At 44.9% G+C, this 15,998-nt stretch overlaps 1 protein-coding gene across 1 annotated transcript; it reads left to right on the top strand.

Moving 5' to 3' along the window:
• Positions 1-90: 90 nt before the first annotated feature.
• On the top strand, positions 91-14,169 carry VAMP3 (vesicle associated membrane protein 3). Its single transcript, XM_024207862.3, has 5 exons — positions 91-211; positions 8,845-8,926; positions 10,882-11,040; positions 11,597-11,648; positions 13,490-14,169. Coding segments are annotated over exons 1-5 (315 nt in total). The 5' UTR covers positions 91-209; the 3' UTR covers positions 13,510-14,169.
• Positions 14,170-15,998: the final 1,829 nt, after the last annotated feature.

Genomic DNA, 15,998 nt, shown 5'->3' with positions numbered 1-15,998 from the left:
CGCGCGCGCCGTTACTCAGCCGGGCGCGCGACGCGCGGGAACAGGCGGTGTGGGCGGGGCCTGGCCAAGCCCCGCCCCTGCCCCGTCACATCCCCGCAGCTGACTGCGCGAGTTGCGGTGGTTTCCGGTTCAGGGCTCGTTGCACCGCTTCGTCTTGCGTTGCCGGACGGTTCCCCAGCCCCCCTCGGAGCCTCGCCCCTGCCGCCGCCATGTGAGTGCGGGTCCCGGAGCGGCTCAGCGCCAGCTGCCGTAGGGCCGGGCCTGCAGGGAGCTCGGGGGTCGGACGGCGGGAGCTGCCCGGTGCCCCCCTTCCCGGGCGGGAGGCTGCCGCGGGCGGCCCTGCGGGGGCTGCGGGCGCCGGGTGGGCCTGGGGGCGCGGCGCCGCGCCGGAGGGGGGAAGCCGTTAGTGTCCCCGTGACAGGCCTGGGCGTGTCCCTGGGCCGCTGCTCAGCGCACGGACCTGGGCCGGGCAGGGTGTGGCCGGGCCCAACGGTCACGTTCTGCTCTGTGTGGGCCGAGCCGTGGTAGCCCGCGGCATTGCCCGCTCCCGCGCTGCTGCCGGCCGGCCGGTGGCATTGCCCTGCAGGCGGGCCGGGCACGCCTCTCCCTGCGCCGCGGCTGGGCACTGGAGCCAGGGTGGATCCATGCCGGGTCTGGTGGGCACAAGTCACAGCTATTGTACGGGCGGTGTGTGGACAGGGGACGTGGCGGTACAGCTGGAGTCGGGTCTGCACACCAGTGTGTCTCACAGGATCCTACCACCACAGCCGCTCTCTGCTTTCTAACGTGGCCGCTGCTATCACCCACTTGTTGTGTTCTGTCTTCTAACTCTGGGCAGGAAGCCGTACAGACAGCATTAACTTCATTTACCTCGGTGTTCCCTAGAGTAGTGATTGTTGAGTCGCAAGGGGTTTACTAAGTCACAGAAAACTCATGCTTTCTTGCTGTATGCCTCTTAAAGGTGGTGATAGATGTGACTTCTGTAAGGGCTGCCTTTACAGAGTAAGAAAGAGTAAAATACGAATGGCATTAGATCTTTTAACTTTCTGTGGGTAGTGTGGTTGGGGATTTTTTTCCTGTCAAATGACAAGAGCTTTTTTAAAAGGCTTAGCACCAGTGAAAGGAATCTGGGAATTTATATATTCCTTCCTGTCCACAAAACTGGTAAATCATGTATTGTGACTTTTACAGACAGCTTGATGCTGTGCTGTTAAACGACTTCTATGCTAGCCAGTTCATCTTAGGTTGACAAAAATTAAGCAAAATGTTCTTTATTTCTAGATTATAGTGTGCAGGGATGGTAAGCTCTGTGATTCTGCTTAGACTCCAGTGTTTTAAAAATGAACATAGGCACTCTTCTGAGCCACTCGCTAGCGATTCAGGGAGCCTTTTAAAATATACCAGCAAAAAAAAGCCTTTTATTTCTTTGGCCTTACCAGTTGGGAGGGAGGGGGAGGTATTGTGGGATTGTTTATTTTGTTTTGGTTTTGTACTGTTTTATTTTATGAACTAAAGGAACCTGGTTATTTGGTGCTGTTTTTAAAAGATGGTATATAGTGTGATGGAGTATTCATTCTGTAAATTGGCCACCAGAGGGTGTTTATAGTGACAATAGTACTTTGAGCAGTGAAAAAAGTATTAAAGCATTTTAAAATGAAAGAGAGAGAGAGAGAGAATCAGGGGATAGTTCAAAGATTTCTCCTAAAATAGCTGCTACAACAAACACTATCTTGGTCCAGAAAGGACCATTTTGATCATCTAGTCTTACTTTCTGCATTGTACTATCCAAAGAACTGCATCAAGTCTATAATTTCTGTTGGAGCTATAGCATAAGAATGACCACACTGGGTCAGACCTATGGTCCATTTAACCCAATATCCTGTCTTTTGATAGTGGCCAGTGTCAGATGCTACAGGGAATGAACAGAACAGGGCAATTGCAAGTGATCCATCCCATCATCCATTCCCAGCTTCTAGAGGTTGGAGGTTTAAGGACACCCGGAGCATGGGGTTCTATCCCTGACCATATTGGCTAATACCCATTGATGGACCTATCCTCCCTGAACTTACCTGATCCTTTTTGGAATCCAGTTAAACTTTTGGCCTTCACAGCATCCCCTGGCAATACGTACTAGAGGTGGAGTGTGCACCCTGTGAAAAAGTATTTCCTCTTGTTTAAAACCCGCTGACTATTAATTGGATTGTATGACCCTGGTTCTTATGTTGTGTGAAGTGAATAAGGATGTGTTATTTATCCCTTTCTCCATATTATTCATCATTTTATAGACATCGGTCATAACTCCCATAGAATCATAGAGCTGGACGGGACCTCAAAAGGTCATCTAGTCCAGTACCCTTCACTCGTGGCAGGACTAAGTATTAACTAGACCATTCCTGACAGGTGTTTGTCTAACCTGCTCTTAAAAATCTCCAATGATGGAGATTTCACAACCTCCCTAGGCAATTTATTCCAGTGCTTAACTACCCTGACAGGAACTTTTTCCTAATGTCCAACCTAAACCTCCCTTGCTGCAATTTGAGCCCATTGCTTCGTGTCCTATCCTCAAAGGTTAAGAAGAACAATTTTTCTTCCTCCTCCTTGTATATAAAAGGTTGTTACTTGAAAACTCTTATCATGTCCACTCTGATTGCCAGATTTCTTTCCGCGGTATTCCTTCCTAGGCAGTCATTTCCCATTTTGTATGTGTGCAACTGATTGTTCCTTCCTAAATGGAGTACTTTGCATTTGTCCTTATTGAATTTCATCCTATTTACTTCAGACCATTTCTCCACTTTGTCCAGATCATTTTGAATTTTAATCCTATCCTCCAAAGCACTTGCAACCTCTCTCAGCTTGGTATCATCTTCAAATTTTATAAGTGTACTCTGTATGCCATTATCTAAATCATTGATGAAGATATTGAACGGAACCGGACCCAGAACTGATCCCTGTGAGACTCCACTCGTTATGCCCTTCCAGCATGACTGTGAACCCCTTATAACTACTCTCTGGGAATGGTTTTCCAGCCAGTTTTGTACCCACCTTATAGTTGCTCCATCTAGGTTGCATTTCCCTAGTTTGTTTATGAAAAGATCATGTGAGACAACATCAAAAGCTTATATACCACTTCTACCGCTCCCCCGCACCCACCCACAAGGCTTGTTACCCTGTCAAAGAAAGCTATCGGGTTGGTTTGACACGATTTGTTTTTGACAAATCCATGCTGACTGTTACTTATCACCTTATCTTCTAGACGTTTGCAAATTGATTGCTTAATTATTTGCTCCATTATCTTTCTGGGTTCAGAAGTTAAGCTGACTGGTCTGTAATTCCCTGGGTTGTCCTTATTTCCCTTTTTATAGATTGGCACTATATTTGCCCTTTTCCAGTCATCTGGAATCTCTCCCATCTTCCATGACTTTTCAAAGACGCTCACTAATGGCTCAGATATCTCCTCAGTCAGCTCGTTGAGTATTCAAGGATGCATTTCATCAGGCCCTGGTGACTTCAAGACATCCAATTTGTCCAAGTAATTTTTATCTTGTTCTTTCGCTATTTTAGCCTCCTCTGATCCTACCTCATTTTTACTGGCATTCACTATGGTAGATGTCAAATCACCACCAACCTTCTTGGTGAAAACTGAAACAAAGTAGTCATTAAGTACCTCTGCCATTTCCACATTTTCTGTTGTTATTTTTTCCCCCCCCTCATTGAGTAACGGGCCTACCTTGTCCTTGGTCTTCCTCTTGCTTCTAATGTATCTGTAGAATGTTTTCTTGTTACCCTTTATGTCTCTAGGTAGTTTGATCTCATTTTGTGCCTTGGCCTTTCTAATTTTGTGGCTATCTACTTGTATTATTTGTTTATATTCATCCTTTGTAATTTGACCTGGTTAAAAGATAAGAAAAAAAGGGTAGGTATAAATGGACAGTTTTCAGAATGGAGAGAGGTAAATAGTGGTGTCCTCCAGGGGTCTGTTCTGGGACCGGTCCTATTCAACATATTCATAAATGATCTGGAAAAAGGGGTAAACAGTGAGGTGGCAAAATTTGCAGATGATACAAAATACTAAAGATAGTTAAGACCCAGGCAGACTGCGAAGAGCTACAAAAGGATCTCTCAAAACTGGGTGACTGGGCAACAAAATGACAGCTGAAATTTAATGCTGATAAATGCAAAGTAATGCACATTGGAAAGCATAATCCCAACTATATATATAAAATGATGGGGTCAAAATTAGCTGTTACCACTCAAGAAAGAGATCTTGGAGTCATTGTGGATAGTTCTCTGAAAACATCCACTCAATGTGCAGCGGCAGTCAAAAAAGCAAACAGAATGCTGGGAATAATTAAGAAAGGGATAGATAATAGGACAGAAAATATAATGTTGCCTCATATAAATCCATGGTACGCCCACATCTTGAATACTGTGTGCAGATGTGGTTTCCCCATCTCAAAAAAGATATATTGGAATTGGAAAAGGTTCAGAAAAGGGCAACAAAAATGATTAGAGGTATGGAACGGCTTCTGTATGAGGAGAGATTAATAAGACCTGGGACTTTTCAGCTTAGAAAGGAGACTGCTAAGGGGAGATATGATTGAGGTCTAAAATCATGACTGGTGTACAGAAAGTAGATAAGGAAGTGTTGTTTACTACTTTTCATAACACAAGAATTAGGGGTCACCAAATGAAACTAATAGGCAGAGAATTAAAACAAATAAAAGGAAGTATTTCTTCACACAATGCATAGTCAACCTGTGGAATTCCTTGCCAGAGGATGTTGTGAAGTCTAAGACCATAACAGGGTTCAAAAAAGAACTAGATAGATTCATGGAGGATAGGTCCATCAATGGCTATTAGCCAGGCGGGGCAGGAATGGTGTCCCTAGCCTCTGTTTGCCAGAAGTAATTCCTGCCCATCCTGGGCACCTGGCACCTGCCCATCCTGGGGCACCTGGCACTGGCCACTGTTGGAAGACAGGATACTGGGCTAGATGGACTTTTGGTCTGACCCAGTAGGGCCATTCTTATGTTCTTACGTATGACCTAGTTTCCACTTTTTGTACAACTCTTTTTTGATTTTTAGATCATTGAAGATCTCCTGGTTAAGCCAGGGTGGTCTCTTGCCATACTTCCTATCTTTCCTATGTAGTGGGATAGCTTGCTCTTGTGCCCTTAATAATGTCTCTTTGAAAAACTGCCAACTGTCTTCTCTTGTTTTTCCCCTTAGACTTGCTTCCCATGGGATCTTACCTACTGACTCAGAGTTTGCTAAAGTCTGCCTTCTTGAAATCCATTGTCTTTATTTTGCTGTTCTCCCTCAATGATTCTAAGGCAGAAGTGGGCAAACTACAGCCTGCGGGACCCTCCTGCCCGGCCCCGGAGGCTAGCCCCTGGCCCCTCCCCTGCTGTTCCCCCTCCCCCACAGCCTCCGCTCGCTCCGCTGCCAGTGCAATGCTCTGGGCGGCGGGCGGCAAGATCCTGGGGCGGTGCAGCTGCAGAGCCCGGCCTGACCCGCTCCAGGCAGTGTGGTAAGGGGGCAGGGAGCAGGGGGGTTGGATAGATGGCAGGGGAGTTCGGAGGGGGGCTGGTCAGGGGGCAGGGGTGTGGATAGGGGTCGGGGCAGTCAGAGGGTGGGGAACGGGGGGGTTGAATGAGGGCAGAGGTCCCAGGGGGGAGGGGCGGCAGTCAGGAATGAGAGAGGGGTTGGATGGGGCGGCGGTGGGCGATCAGGGGTGCGGGTTCCAGGGGGGCGGGGCATGAGGGGGCGAGAAGCTGGGAGAGGGTGGCGGCGGGCCATGCCTGGCTATTTGGGGAGGCACAGCCGCCCCTAACCGGCCCTCCATACAATTTCTGAAACCCACTACAAAAAGTTTGCCTACCCCTGTTCTAAGGAATGGCAGAAATTTATAACTTCATGATCACTTCAGTCATCTCTTTTCCAAGCTGACTAGTCCCAGTCTTTTTTTTTGTCTGTCTTCATATGAAAGCTGTTACATACCTCCTGATCATTCTTGTTGCCCTTCTCTGTACTTTTTCTAATTCTAATATATCTTTTTTTGAGATGGGGTGACAGTAACTGCATGCATTATTCAAGATGTGGGCATACCATGGATTTATATAGCAGCGTTATGATATTTTTTCTTATTGTCTATCCCTTTCCTAATGCTTACTAACATGGTTAGCTTTTTTTGACTGCCACTGCACATTTAGCAGATGTTTTCAGAGAACTGTCAATGATGACTCCAAGATCTTTCTTGAGTAGTAAGAGCTAACTTAGACCCCATCATTTTGTATGTATAATTGTTTTCCAATGTACATTTATCAACACTGAATGTCATCTGCCATTTTCTTGCCCATTTACCCAGTTTAGTGAGATCCCGTTGTAACTCTTCACTGTCAGCTTTGGGTCGTCTGCAAACTTTGCCACCTCACTGTTCACCCCTTTTCCATATCATTTATTAATATGTTGAACACCACTGATCCCAGTACAGATCCTTGAAGGACCGTGCTATTTACCACTTTCTATTGTGAAAACTGACCATTTATTCCTACCCTCTATTTCTATTTTTTTAACCAGTTATTGCTCTATGAGAGGACCTTCCCTTTTAAGCAAACTAAGCAGTCATGGGATAAAAACCTTTTGTTGCAGGAACTTGTCAAAGGCTTTCTGAAAGTCCAAGTACACTGTCAACTGGATCACCCTTGTCCATATGCTTGTTGACTCCCTCAAAGAATTCTAATAGATTGGTGAGGCATGATTTCTCTTTGCAAAATCCACGTTGATTTTCCTCAACATATTGTGGTTATCTAATGTATCTGATAGTTCTGTTCTTTACTACAGTACCAAGCACATTGGTTGAAACTAAAGTTATGCTTACCAGCTTGTAATTGGCAGGATCACCTCTGGAGCTGTTTTTAAAAATCAGTGTTACGTTAGCTATCCTGCAGTCATCTAGTACAGAGGCTGAGTTAAGTGGTAGGTTGCATACCACAGTTAATAGTTTTGCAACTTTATATTTGAGTTCCTTCAGAACCATCTGTTCCTGGTGACTTACATCTGTTTAATTTCTCAATTTGTTCTAAAACCACCTCTATTGACACCTCAATCTGGGACAGTTCCTTAGATTTGTCATCTAAAAAGAATGGTTCAAATGTGGAGACCTTCTCCACATCCTCTGCAGTGAAGACCAGTGCAAAGAATTCCTTTAGCTTCTCCAACAGCCTTATCATCCTCTAGCACCCCAATTGTCAAGTGACCCCGCTGACAGTTTGTTTGGAAGACTTCCTGCTTTTGAAGTAGTTAACAAAAACAACAACTTTTTTGTTTGTTTAGCTAGTTGCTTTTCACATTCTTTTTTGACCTGTGGCCTTATACTTTTACACTTGATTTGCCAGAGTTTATGCACCTTCCTATTTTCCTCAGTATGATTTGACTTCCAATTTTTAAAAGGATGCCTTTTTGCTTGTAACCATGTCCATGCAGTTTTCAGGCATTTCACCTTTGACTTTTCCTTTTAATTTCCATTTAACCAGCTTCCTCAGTTTTGTGTAGTTCCCCTTTTTAAAACATATCCAGTCTTGATTTAAAGACTTCCAAGAGATGGAGAACCCACACATCTCTATGTAAGTAGCTTTATGTTTGACACCTGAGGCCCAGTTGGTGTCCTGTCCAGTGTCCTATCTAGAATTGTGTTCATAATCAATATTGAACAGTGGTACAGCAAGCAAATGATAAAGTAGATCAGGGGTTCTCAACCTTTTTCTTTCTGAGGCCCACCCAACATGTTGTTAAAACTTCACGGCCCACATGTGCCACAGCAACTGTTTTCTGTATATAAAAGCCAGTGTTTTGCTGCATATAAAAGCCAGGAACAATGTCGGGGGTAGCAAGCAAGGCAATTGCCCGGGTCCCCATGCCACAGTGGGCTCCCACCAAGCGAAGTTGCTCAGGCTTTGGCTTCAGCCCCATGCAGTGGGGCTTTGGCTTTCTGTCCTGGGCCCCACAAGCCTAATGCTGGCCATGCTTGGCGAACCCCCTGAAACCTGCTTGCGGTCCCCCCAGGGGCCCCAGACCCCTGCTTGAGAACCACTGTTGTAGATGTCTTATGTGTACAAACTGTAAATGTGCCTGTTCTTCTTCCTCCATTAAGGGTACACAAGACAAATCAGACTCCTGAAAGGTGTACAGTAGTCTGGAAAGGTTGAGTCCCACTGCTCTACAGGGCTTCTTTCACCTTCTTCTGAAACATCTGGTACTGGCCACTGCCTCTGTATTCCGTGGTGAACTTTTAGGAGAACAAGCAGCGTGTGTGTTGCATGCTTCCAATAACTGACACAATCTTTTTCTGAGTTTAGTAGCTTCCAAAAAGAATTTAAATTCCCAAATTCAACAAAGGGAAAAAAGTGCACACAAGCTCATGTGCTTTTTATTGCAAAGGGGTGGGGGGAGGAATCCCTAAACCCATGTTCTTGGCCAATCAAGAGCAACTATACATTACACTCTGAGCTGTAGTGCCGCTCTTCTCTCTCCCACGTGCTTCTCTGCTCTCCAGTGGCATTGCAGCCATTCATTGGTGGCAAGTTTGGAACAGCTGTCTGAATTCTATGGCTAAAGTTTGCTGCTGAAGCATCACTCCTCCACTGCAAAAGAAATCTAACTTTCTTCAGCTGCATTTTAGCTCCTTGGGAATGTCCTGCCTTTCTTTGTTATGACCATAGGTATTTACATTTATTTTCACTGGTTTGTGGACCCTTTGTTTGCAAATTACCAAGCATACTTCTAGGTGGTATATAAATGTAATTAACTATATGATATCATAGTGTAACTGTCTCTACACTGCAGGTCAACAAGTGGCCCTGGAAGCTCAAGTAATGCCTCTGGCAGTAATCGTCGCCTTCAGCAGACACAACACCAAGTAGATGAGGTATGGCTCTTGTATAGAGCAGCTTTACTATTCCTTTGACTTTGGGAAATCTGACAGAGGAAAGACATATGGAAGCGTTGTGTGGGCAAAGTTTAAAGTTGTCTGCTTCAGTGTATGAAACAAAAGCTAGAATGTCTTCATCATTTGTCCCTCTTGCGATCTGAACTATCATCTTGAGACTCATTGCAGGAAACCTGTGATACTTTCCAGGTGTTGCCCTGCTCCTGCAGAGATGAATATCTTGTGAGCCAATGTGTTAGCTACACAACTCCGGTTGGTTTCTGACAGAGAATGAGCTTTGCTATTTGGAAATCCACAATTGCCAGGGGTTTCTAGTTGTGTATCAAAACTATGGCAAAACTTTCTGTGTGAGCCAAAAACCATCTTTGGCTGAGACAGGGTAGCACATAACTTCCTTTTCAGAAGTCATAGGTGCTTGTAGTTATGTTCCTGAAAAATGCTACTTTAAGCGAAACGATGTTAAGTGAATCCAATTTTCCCCATAAGAATTAATGTAAATGGTGGGGAGGGAGGTGCTAAGTTCCAGGGAATTTTTTTTTGCCAGACAAGACTATATATATATATATATATATATAAAAAATACACTTACACACAGTAGAAGTTTTAAACAATTTAATACTGTACACGGCAATCATGATTGTGAAGCTTGGTTGAGGTGGTCTAGTCAGAGGGCGGGATATTTCCCAGGGAATGCCTTACTGCTAAATGATGAACTAGCACTCGGCTGAGCCCTCAAGGGTTAACAAGTTGTTGTTGTTGTTAATGTAGCCTCACATGCTACAAGGCAGCACGAATGGAGGGAGGAGACACAGCTCTGTGTGTGTGTGACAAGCATTGCCCCTTTAAGTACACTGACCCCACTCTAAGTACACTGCCTTTTTAAGTAGATCAGCAAGTTGAGACAGCCGCTGCTGTCAGCAAGCTCCCTCTGTCCTGAGCCCTGTCGTGTTCTCCCCCCCGCCTTCTCTGCCCCCCCCCCCTGCTGCACAGCAAGCAGGAGGCTCCTGGGAGCAGCTCCAAGGCAGAGGGCAGGAACAGCACATGGCAGTGCGGGGAGGGACAGCTGCCACACAGGGAACTTAGGGGAGCTGTTGTGGGGCTGCCGGTTCACCCTGGTTCCAAGCACCCAACAGGCTGCTCTTTCTGCAAGCAGTGGACAAAGCAGGTGGCTGCCAAACAATGTTCTAAGGGAGCATTGCACAACTTTAAACGAGCATGTTCTCTAATTGATCAGCAACGTAACAGCGTTAAGTGAGGAGTTACTGTGGTGTTCAAATGTGGCCTCCATAACTGAGTTATGGCCTCCATAACTGAGTTTTTCTTATACAGTTCTGACCCTTCTCTAACATGCTAGATTATTAGTGGAATACTTTTGTTCAGTAGGAGTAAGTTTATAAACAAAGTTTCTGATATTGAAACCCCAAGGCAGGCACTGGGAATCTCCAACTCCATTACTTTGGCCTGGTCTATACTGGGGGGGTCGATCTAAGTTACGCAACTCACGTAGCTGAAGTCGACGTACTTAGATCGACTTACCGCGGTATCTTCACTACAGTGAGTCGACTGCTGCCACTCCCCTGTCAACTCTGCCTGCGCCTCTCGTCGAGCTGGTGTACAGGAGTGGACGGGAGAGCACTTGGGGATCGATTTATCGCGTCTAGACTAGACGCGATAAATCAATCCCCGCTGGATCGATTGCTGCCCGATGATCCGGCTGGTATTGAAGACATACCCTAAGTTCCACAAATCTTTTAACTAATTTAAGAACCTAAGTTCAGTATTGTCTACTGTTGTTCAAAAAGGCAATATCTTCTGCTTTATTTAAAAACAAACGCTTGAATGTTGTTAATGTTATAAAAGATGTTGGTCAGGATCTGCTGCACGCTTAGTGTTCAAGGAATGAATAACTTACTGTGACTATTAAATCACTGTAGGTGGTTGACATCATGAGGGTGAATGTGGACAAGGTTTTGGAACGAGATCAGAAGCTGTCAGAGCTGGATGACCGTGCTGACGCACTGCAGGCAGGAGCTTCCCAATTTGAGACCAGTGCTGCCAAGCTGAAAAGAAAGTATTGGTGGAAGAACTGTAAGGTAACCATGACTCGAGTATTTCCAATACAAATTAATGTTACTAAGAACTATAAGTAGCTGAATACTACATAAAGGGGAAGAAATCCAGGTGACTTTAACCATGAAAACACATGGCCAATTGCTGTAGCCTTTACTCATCGTGAATAGTATTTAAGATTACAACATCTGGTCCTTAATGAGCATCTTTCTTAGTGAAGTAGATGAACTGGCCAAAAGTTGGGTGGCCTGGCCACATTCCTTTACACAAAACATTCTCCAGGGCAGAAATGTGGCCAAGGATAAATGAATGTACTAATTTAAGGTGTTGGAGATCTAGGAGGAAGAAATTCAGTGATATGGATTGAATGACAACACAGACACAGCACTACAAAGAACCTTTAGTCTCTTGCAGTCATGTCAGCTAATTGCAGGAAGGCCTGGGAGCACACTCTTTATTTGCTGAGAAGCCAAGACAGAGTGTAGAACATTAATTGTAAGGCAGGGGAGCAGTAGTTTGCCCTCTTTTCAAAATATCTAAGTGAGTTGTTTGTACTAAATGATGTGCTTTTTTTAACAGATGTGGGCAATATTGATAGCAGTTGTTCTCATCATTATCATCATCATCATTGGTAAGTATTTAGCTAAAGCACCGTTTTGTCAGTAGGACTAGCGTACATGGGGCATAAGACTGTAAATTGAATGCAAAAAGTTGTTAATGTAACGCTCTCTGGGTGTGACTGCTAGTACATAGGTCATAATATTCAAAAGTTAAGGTTCACACAGTAACGCTAACTTAGCCATATTGCATGCTTGACATATGCAGTAGTCCAAAGGAATACTTGCGCTGCTAAATTAATGTTTGAACGTAATCTGTGTGATGTGGTGAAGTTATGGCTTCTGTGGGAACCTTAACTGTTGAATCTCAGGCTCTTGCGCACTGAGTAGAAATGGGATCCCGCAGGAGGCTGGGACCCCTGAGTCCCAGTCCCAGCTCTGCCAGTGACTGTGAGAGTGACCATGTCACTTGATCACTTCTTTGCCTCAATTTCTCAATCTTTAAAATGGGGATAATGACGCATACCTCACAGGGGTTTCCGAAGAGTAACATGAAATGCGTTGAGAACCTTAGCTGACGGGAGCTGTGGACATACACATTTCTCAAATTCATCTTTCATAGTATTTCTACATTTATTAATCCTTTAGGTTCCAGGTTCAATATCCTTATGTCACTTTTCTTTCTTGCAAAGCAGTCTGGCCCTCTTCTATTGGGTCACACCCTTTTCCTAATCCCAAAATGGGTACTCCAGCCAATCAGACTCCCCTTGCTGTCTTCCAGCCCAGAAGTCAGGCAAAACAAACAACAAAAAAAGTAGGGAAGCTTCATATGAGGTTCCTCCTCCAATCCTCAATAGTGCTTAGATAGCAAGGTAGTTAGGCCAGGTCTACACTGTAAACTTAAATAGTTATATCAATGTTGTGCAGGGGTGTATAAAATCCACAGCCGTGAGCGACGCAGTTATATCTACCTAACCCCTATTGTAGACAGTGCTGTGTTGACGAGAGCTTTTCCCTTCAACATAGCTACCGCCTCTCGTGGAAGTGGATTAACTATGCCAATGGGAGAAGCTCTCCCATCAGTGTAGTATTGTCTTCACTGAAGCGTTACAGTCCAGGCAAGAGCCTTGATCTGCCTAGCCTCACTTGAGTGCAGGAAACCCCACTGACTTCATGCACTAGCTCTCCTGCTGTAGCAGAAGCCTGGGGGGGGGGAGGAGGACAGTCAGTTCTCAAGGATTCATCACCGGTGAACAAGCTGTTTAAACAGAAGTATATTGCAGTAGAAGTTTTAAGAGGAAAGAAATTCATGCTCCCTTGTTTGATATCCAGATTTCACTTTTCCCAACTTCTGAATGTTGCCAGATGTACCCTTGTGTATACGATAGCCACAAGCCCTTTATTGTAACTGGTAACAAACCTATAAATACAAATGCAAGTGGAGATGTTTCTAGTGTGTGCAGGGAAGACTGTGGATTCATACTCTGGCCATAGTAGAGCCAGGGAGCTTATAACTAGTTACACTGCTTGGTGTTCAGCTGTTTGAATTTGTGATGTAGCTGTTAAAAAACTTTCCAGCAGGATTCACTTACTCTCGAGCTCTGACAGCGTATTCATTTCTCCCCTTTGGGCCTGTTTGTACCACAATCTACAGCAACTAATTGTGATGCTACAAACAGAATTGTGACCATAGGTGAGAAATACCCGGTACATGAATTCTAAAAGCCAGTCCTGTGCAAGAATGAAACTATCATAAAACAAACACAGGAAATTATTTAGAATTTCCTTATGTTGAATACTTTGATTGTTCAGTAGCTCAAGTCTTTAAGTTGCAGGATTGTTTTATGCCTCTTTGATGTGGGAGGGTGAGGGGAAGAGAACTGTTGCTTTTCCAATCCTTATTTTTCTGTTATAGTCTGGAGTGTGTCCTCATGAGTTACAAGAAGAAATGCAAACCAGCGGAAGCCATCTCTCTCCTTCAAACCTGCTGTATTCTCAAGCTCTCACCTACTGATGTATAAAGCAAAATTATTTTGATTAGTCATGTGTTAACTTTCTCTGGTTTATAGGAAATGTGCCTTTATTTAAAAGTTATACTCCTAATTTTAAAATGCTAATAAGCACAGCCCACAACTTGCACAGTGCCTTGGTAATCTTGAGTATGAGCTGGTGAAGAGGATTTCATGTTTGCATTTCAGAATCTAGAAGCAATGTATTGTTGCCAGTGACTACTGCATTCTAGATAAATTTGAAGAGTATGTTCGGGTATCTGTCCTCTTCGCTGTCTCTTCCGTGCCCCAATTTAAAAGTGTCTTTTCTGACACACTACTAAAGGGGTGGGAACCAAATCTCAAATTTGTGCCTTCTTGGAAGAAACTCTTAACACCTTTGCCATTTGAACAGACTTTGCCTGCCTTGTCTTACTCCATTAATGCCTTCTGACTGGTTGTGGAAGAGCCTGCCACCCTTGTAAACACTACTTGTCGTTCACTGCTGTTTTATGAATATGCAGTTAAATTCTATTCTTGAAGTTCTAAAGATTTGAGCACTGAACCATTAGTGCTGCCTTGTGGTATTTGTAATTAAACACTTCTTTATAAGGTGTTTACATTGTCTTCAAAAGACAGTCTGTCACTTTTTGGTGTCAGTTTAATCTAAAAGAGTACCTTTAAAAATGTTTAGTGTTTGTCATGTAGACGCTTACCAAAGTTGGTTTTGTTTGGGGTTTTTGTCTTTTGCCAAAAAGTAGTTCAGTGAAGGCTTTTCTCTGCAAGCCAGCAAGATGTTTCCAGTGTAGAATCAGTGCCAAATGTAGTTTAAAATTTTATATATATTTATATGTAAAATGTTTGCATTACTTCACAAATTGTCTTCCCTCTAAACTAGTCCTCAGAGTGAGTGTTCCCCTAGGACTTCAGGAAAGGCTGGTAACAAATGCTGTTGCCTCTTCCTTCTTATCGCCAAACTTTTTAGGTATGGGTGACTACTCTCCATGAGGAGGGAAAGAAATAACTTGGTGCTTCACCCATTGAGTCACCACTGTGTGTACTCTGTCTAATCTGTCTGTTTCTAATTTCTTCCCAGTCCTTGTTTCTACTTGTCTCTTTTTTCCTCCCTTACTTTTCAGGGTAGATTTGCAAGTAACTACACTGTGAAATTGATTCACAAACCTAATCAACATAGCCTACTTCTTTGAGTGTTGGATGTTGCTTTGGCTGTTATCATAAAAAATGAGCCAGACTCTTGATGGACAGCTACCAGAAAGATGTGACTGAGCACTCAGAGGGTGGCTAAGCCCAATGGTGGATCTGCTATCTAAGCACCTAGGGAGAAATATTGACCTCTTTACCCCAAAGTACAAGATGCTTTAGACTGGTTGTTTTTTTGTTTTTTTGTTTTTTTTTTTGTAGTGAGTGTTGTGGAAAGTTGCTCTGTTGGTTTATAATTAACTATCTAAGGCCTTGCCTGTTTCTCTGAGGATGAAGAGGGAGAGAAAGGCAAGGATTTCTGTGCCTACTGAAGTACTTTAATTTCTGCTCTAACTTCATCACTGTAGTGACTAAATGTACAAAGTCTGTTAAAATAACTCTACTGTATAAATGCATCATGGACCAGTAACAAAGCTAACTGTACAAACTGAAACCTTATTAACTCACAATTAAGAACATTTTTACTATGTTTAAGCTGCAGCTTTTAAAGGAATATCAACTCTGTACTAGTTCCTACACTTTCAGAGGTTTCTAAGTGTATGTCATCAGGCAGGCCTGTGTCCCTGCACTGTGCTGGCAAAGAGGCCTTTGTAACGTTTAATAAAGTGGCTTTTGAAACTTCCTCGTGTTCCCCCTCTGTGTGTGTGTGTGTGGGGGGGGGCGTTAGGGAGCAAGGTCTCTGCTGCCTTGCACTGCCGGGGCGGGCGTTGAGGGCAGAGTGGGCCAAAGGCGGTTGCCGAGCTGGGGCAGGCGGAGCCCCGCCCACTGTGAGAGGGACGTGGGGCGGGGCAGCTGGGCGCTGAGGCGATTGCGGCTCGAGCCCCGGCCAGTAGCGTCCCGCTGACGTTCTAGCCCCTCGGGGGTTGAGGGAGGGACTTCCTGAAAGCCGCTCTCCCCCGCTGCCCAAGTGAGTCTGCTAGGCTCCGCCCCCACTCGTATTGCCCTGTGGGAGCGCGGGGCGGCTGGCCCGGGGCCCAATGGGAGGAGGGGGCGGGGCCTACTCGCGTCGGGATGAGTGAGGACGGCGAGTGGAGGCAGCGCGTGGCCCGAGGCAGTGGGAGAGACCCCGCTGGCGGCTCGAGCCCGGGAGTGAGGGGGCGGGCCCGAGCTCTGGGGGCTGTAGCTACCGAAGCGACGGGCTGAGAGCAAGGGCTGTATAGCAGCCCCGGGGTGGGGGCTTAACTCTCTGACCTTGGGGGCTCTATGACCCCCCCC

Source organism: Terrapene carolina, unplaced genomic scaffold, assembly GCF_002925995.2.
Source record: "Terrapene carolina triunguis isolate 2854851 unplaced genomic scaffold, T_m_triunguis-2.0 Scaffold714, whole genome shotgun sequence".
NCBI lineage: Eukaryota > Metazoa > Chordata > Testudines > Emydidae > Terrapene > Terrapene triunguis.
Note: the sequence above shows the minus strand (reverse complement) of the source record. Positions and strands in the feature narration are given on the sequence as shown.

What these genes read in the sequence shown, in the direction of transcription:
- VAMP3 (XM_024207862.3), top strand. An exon ending in CACAACACCAAGTAGATGAG is followed by an intron (nt 8,927 to 10,881) that starts GTATGGCTCTTG and finishes AAATCACTGTAG; the next exon opens with GTGGTTGACATCATGAGGGT. An exon ending in ATTGGTGGAAGAACTGTAAG is followed by an intron (nt 11,041 to 11,596) that starts GTAACCATGACT and finishes TTTTTTTAACAG; the next exon opens with ATGTGGGCAATATTGATAGC.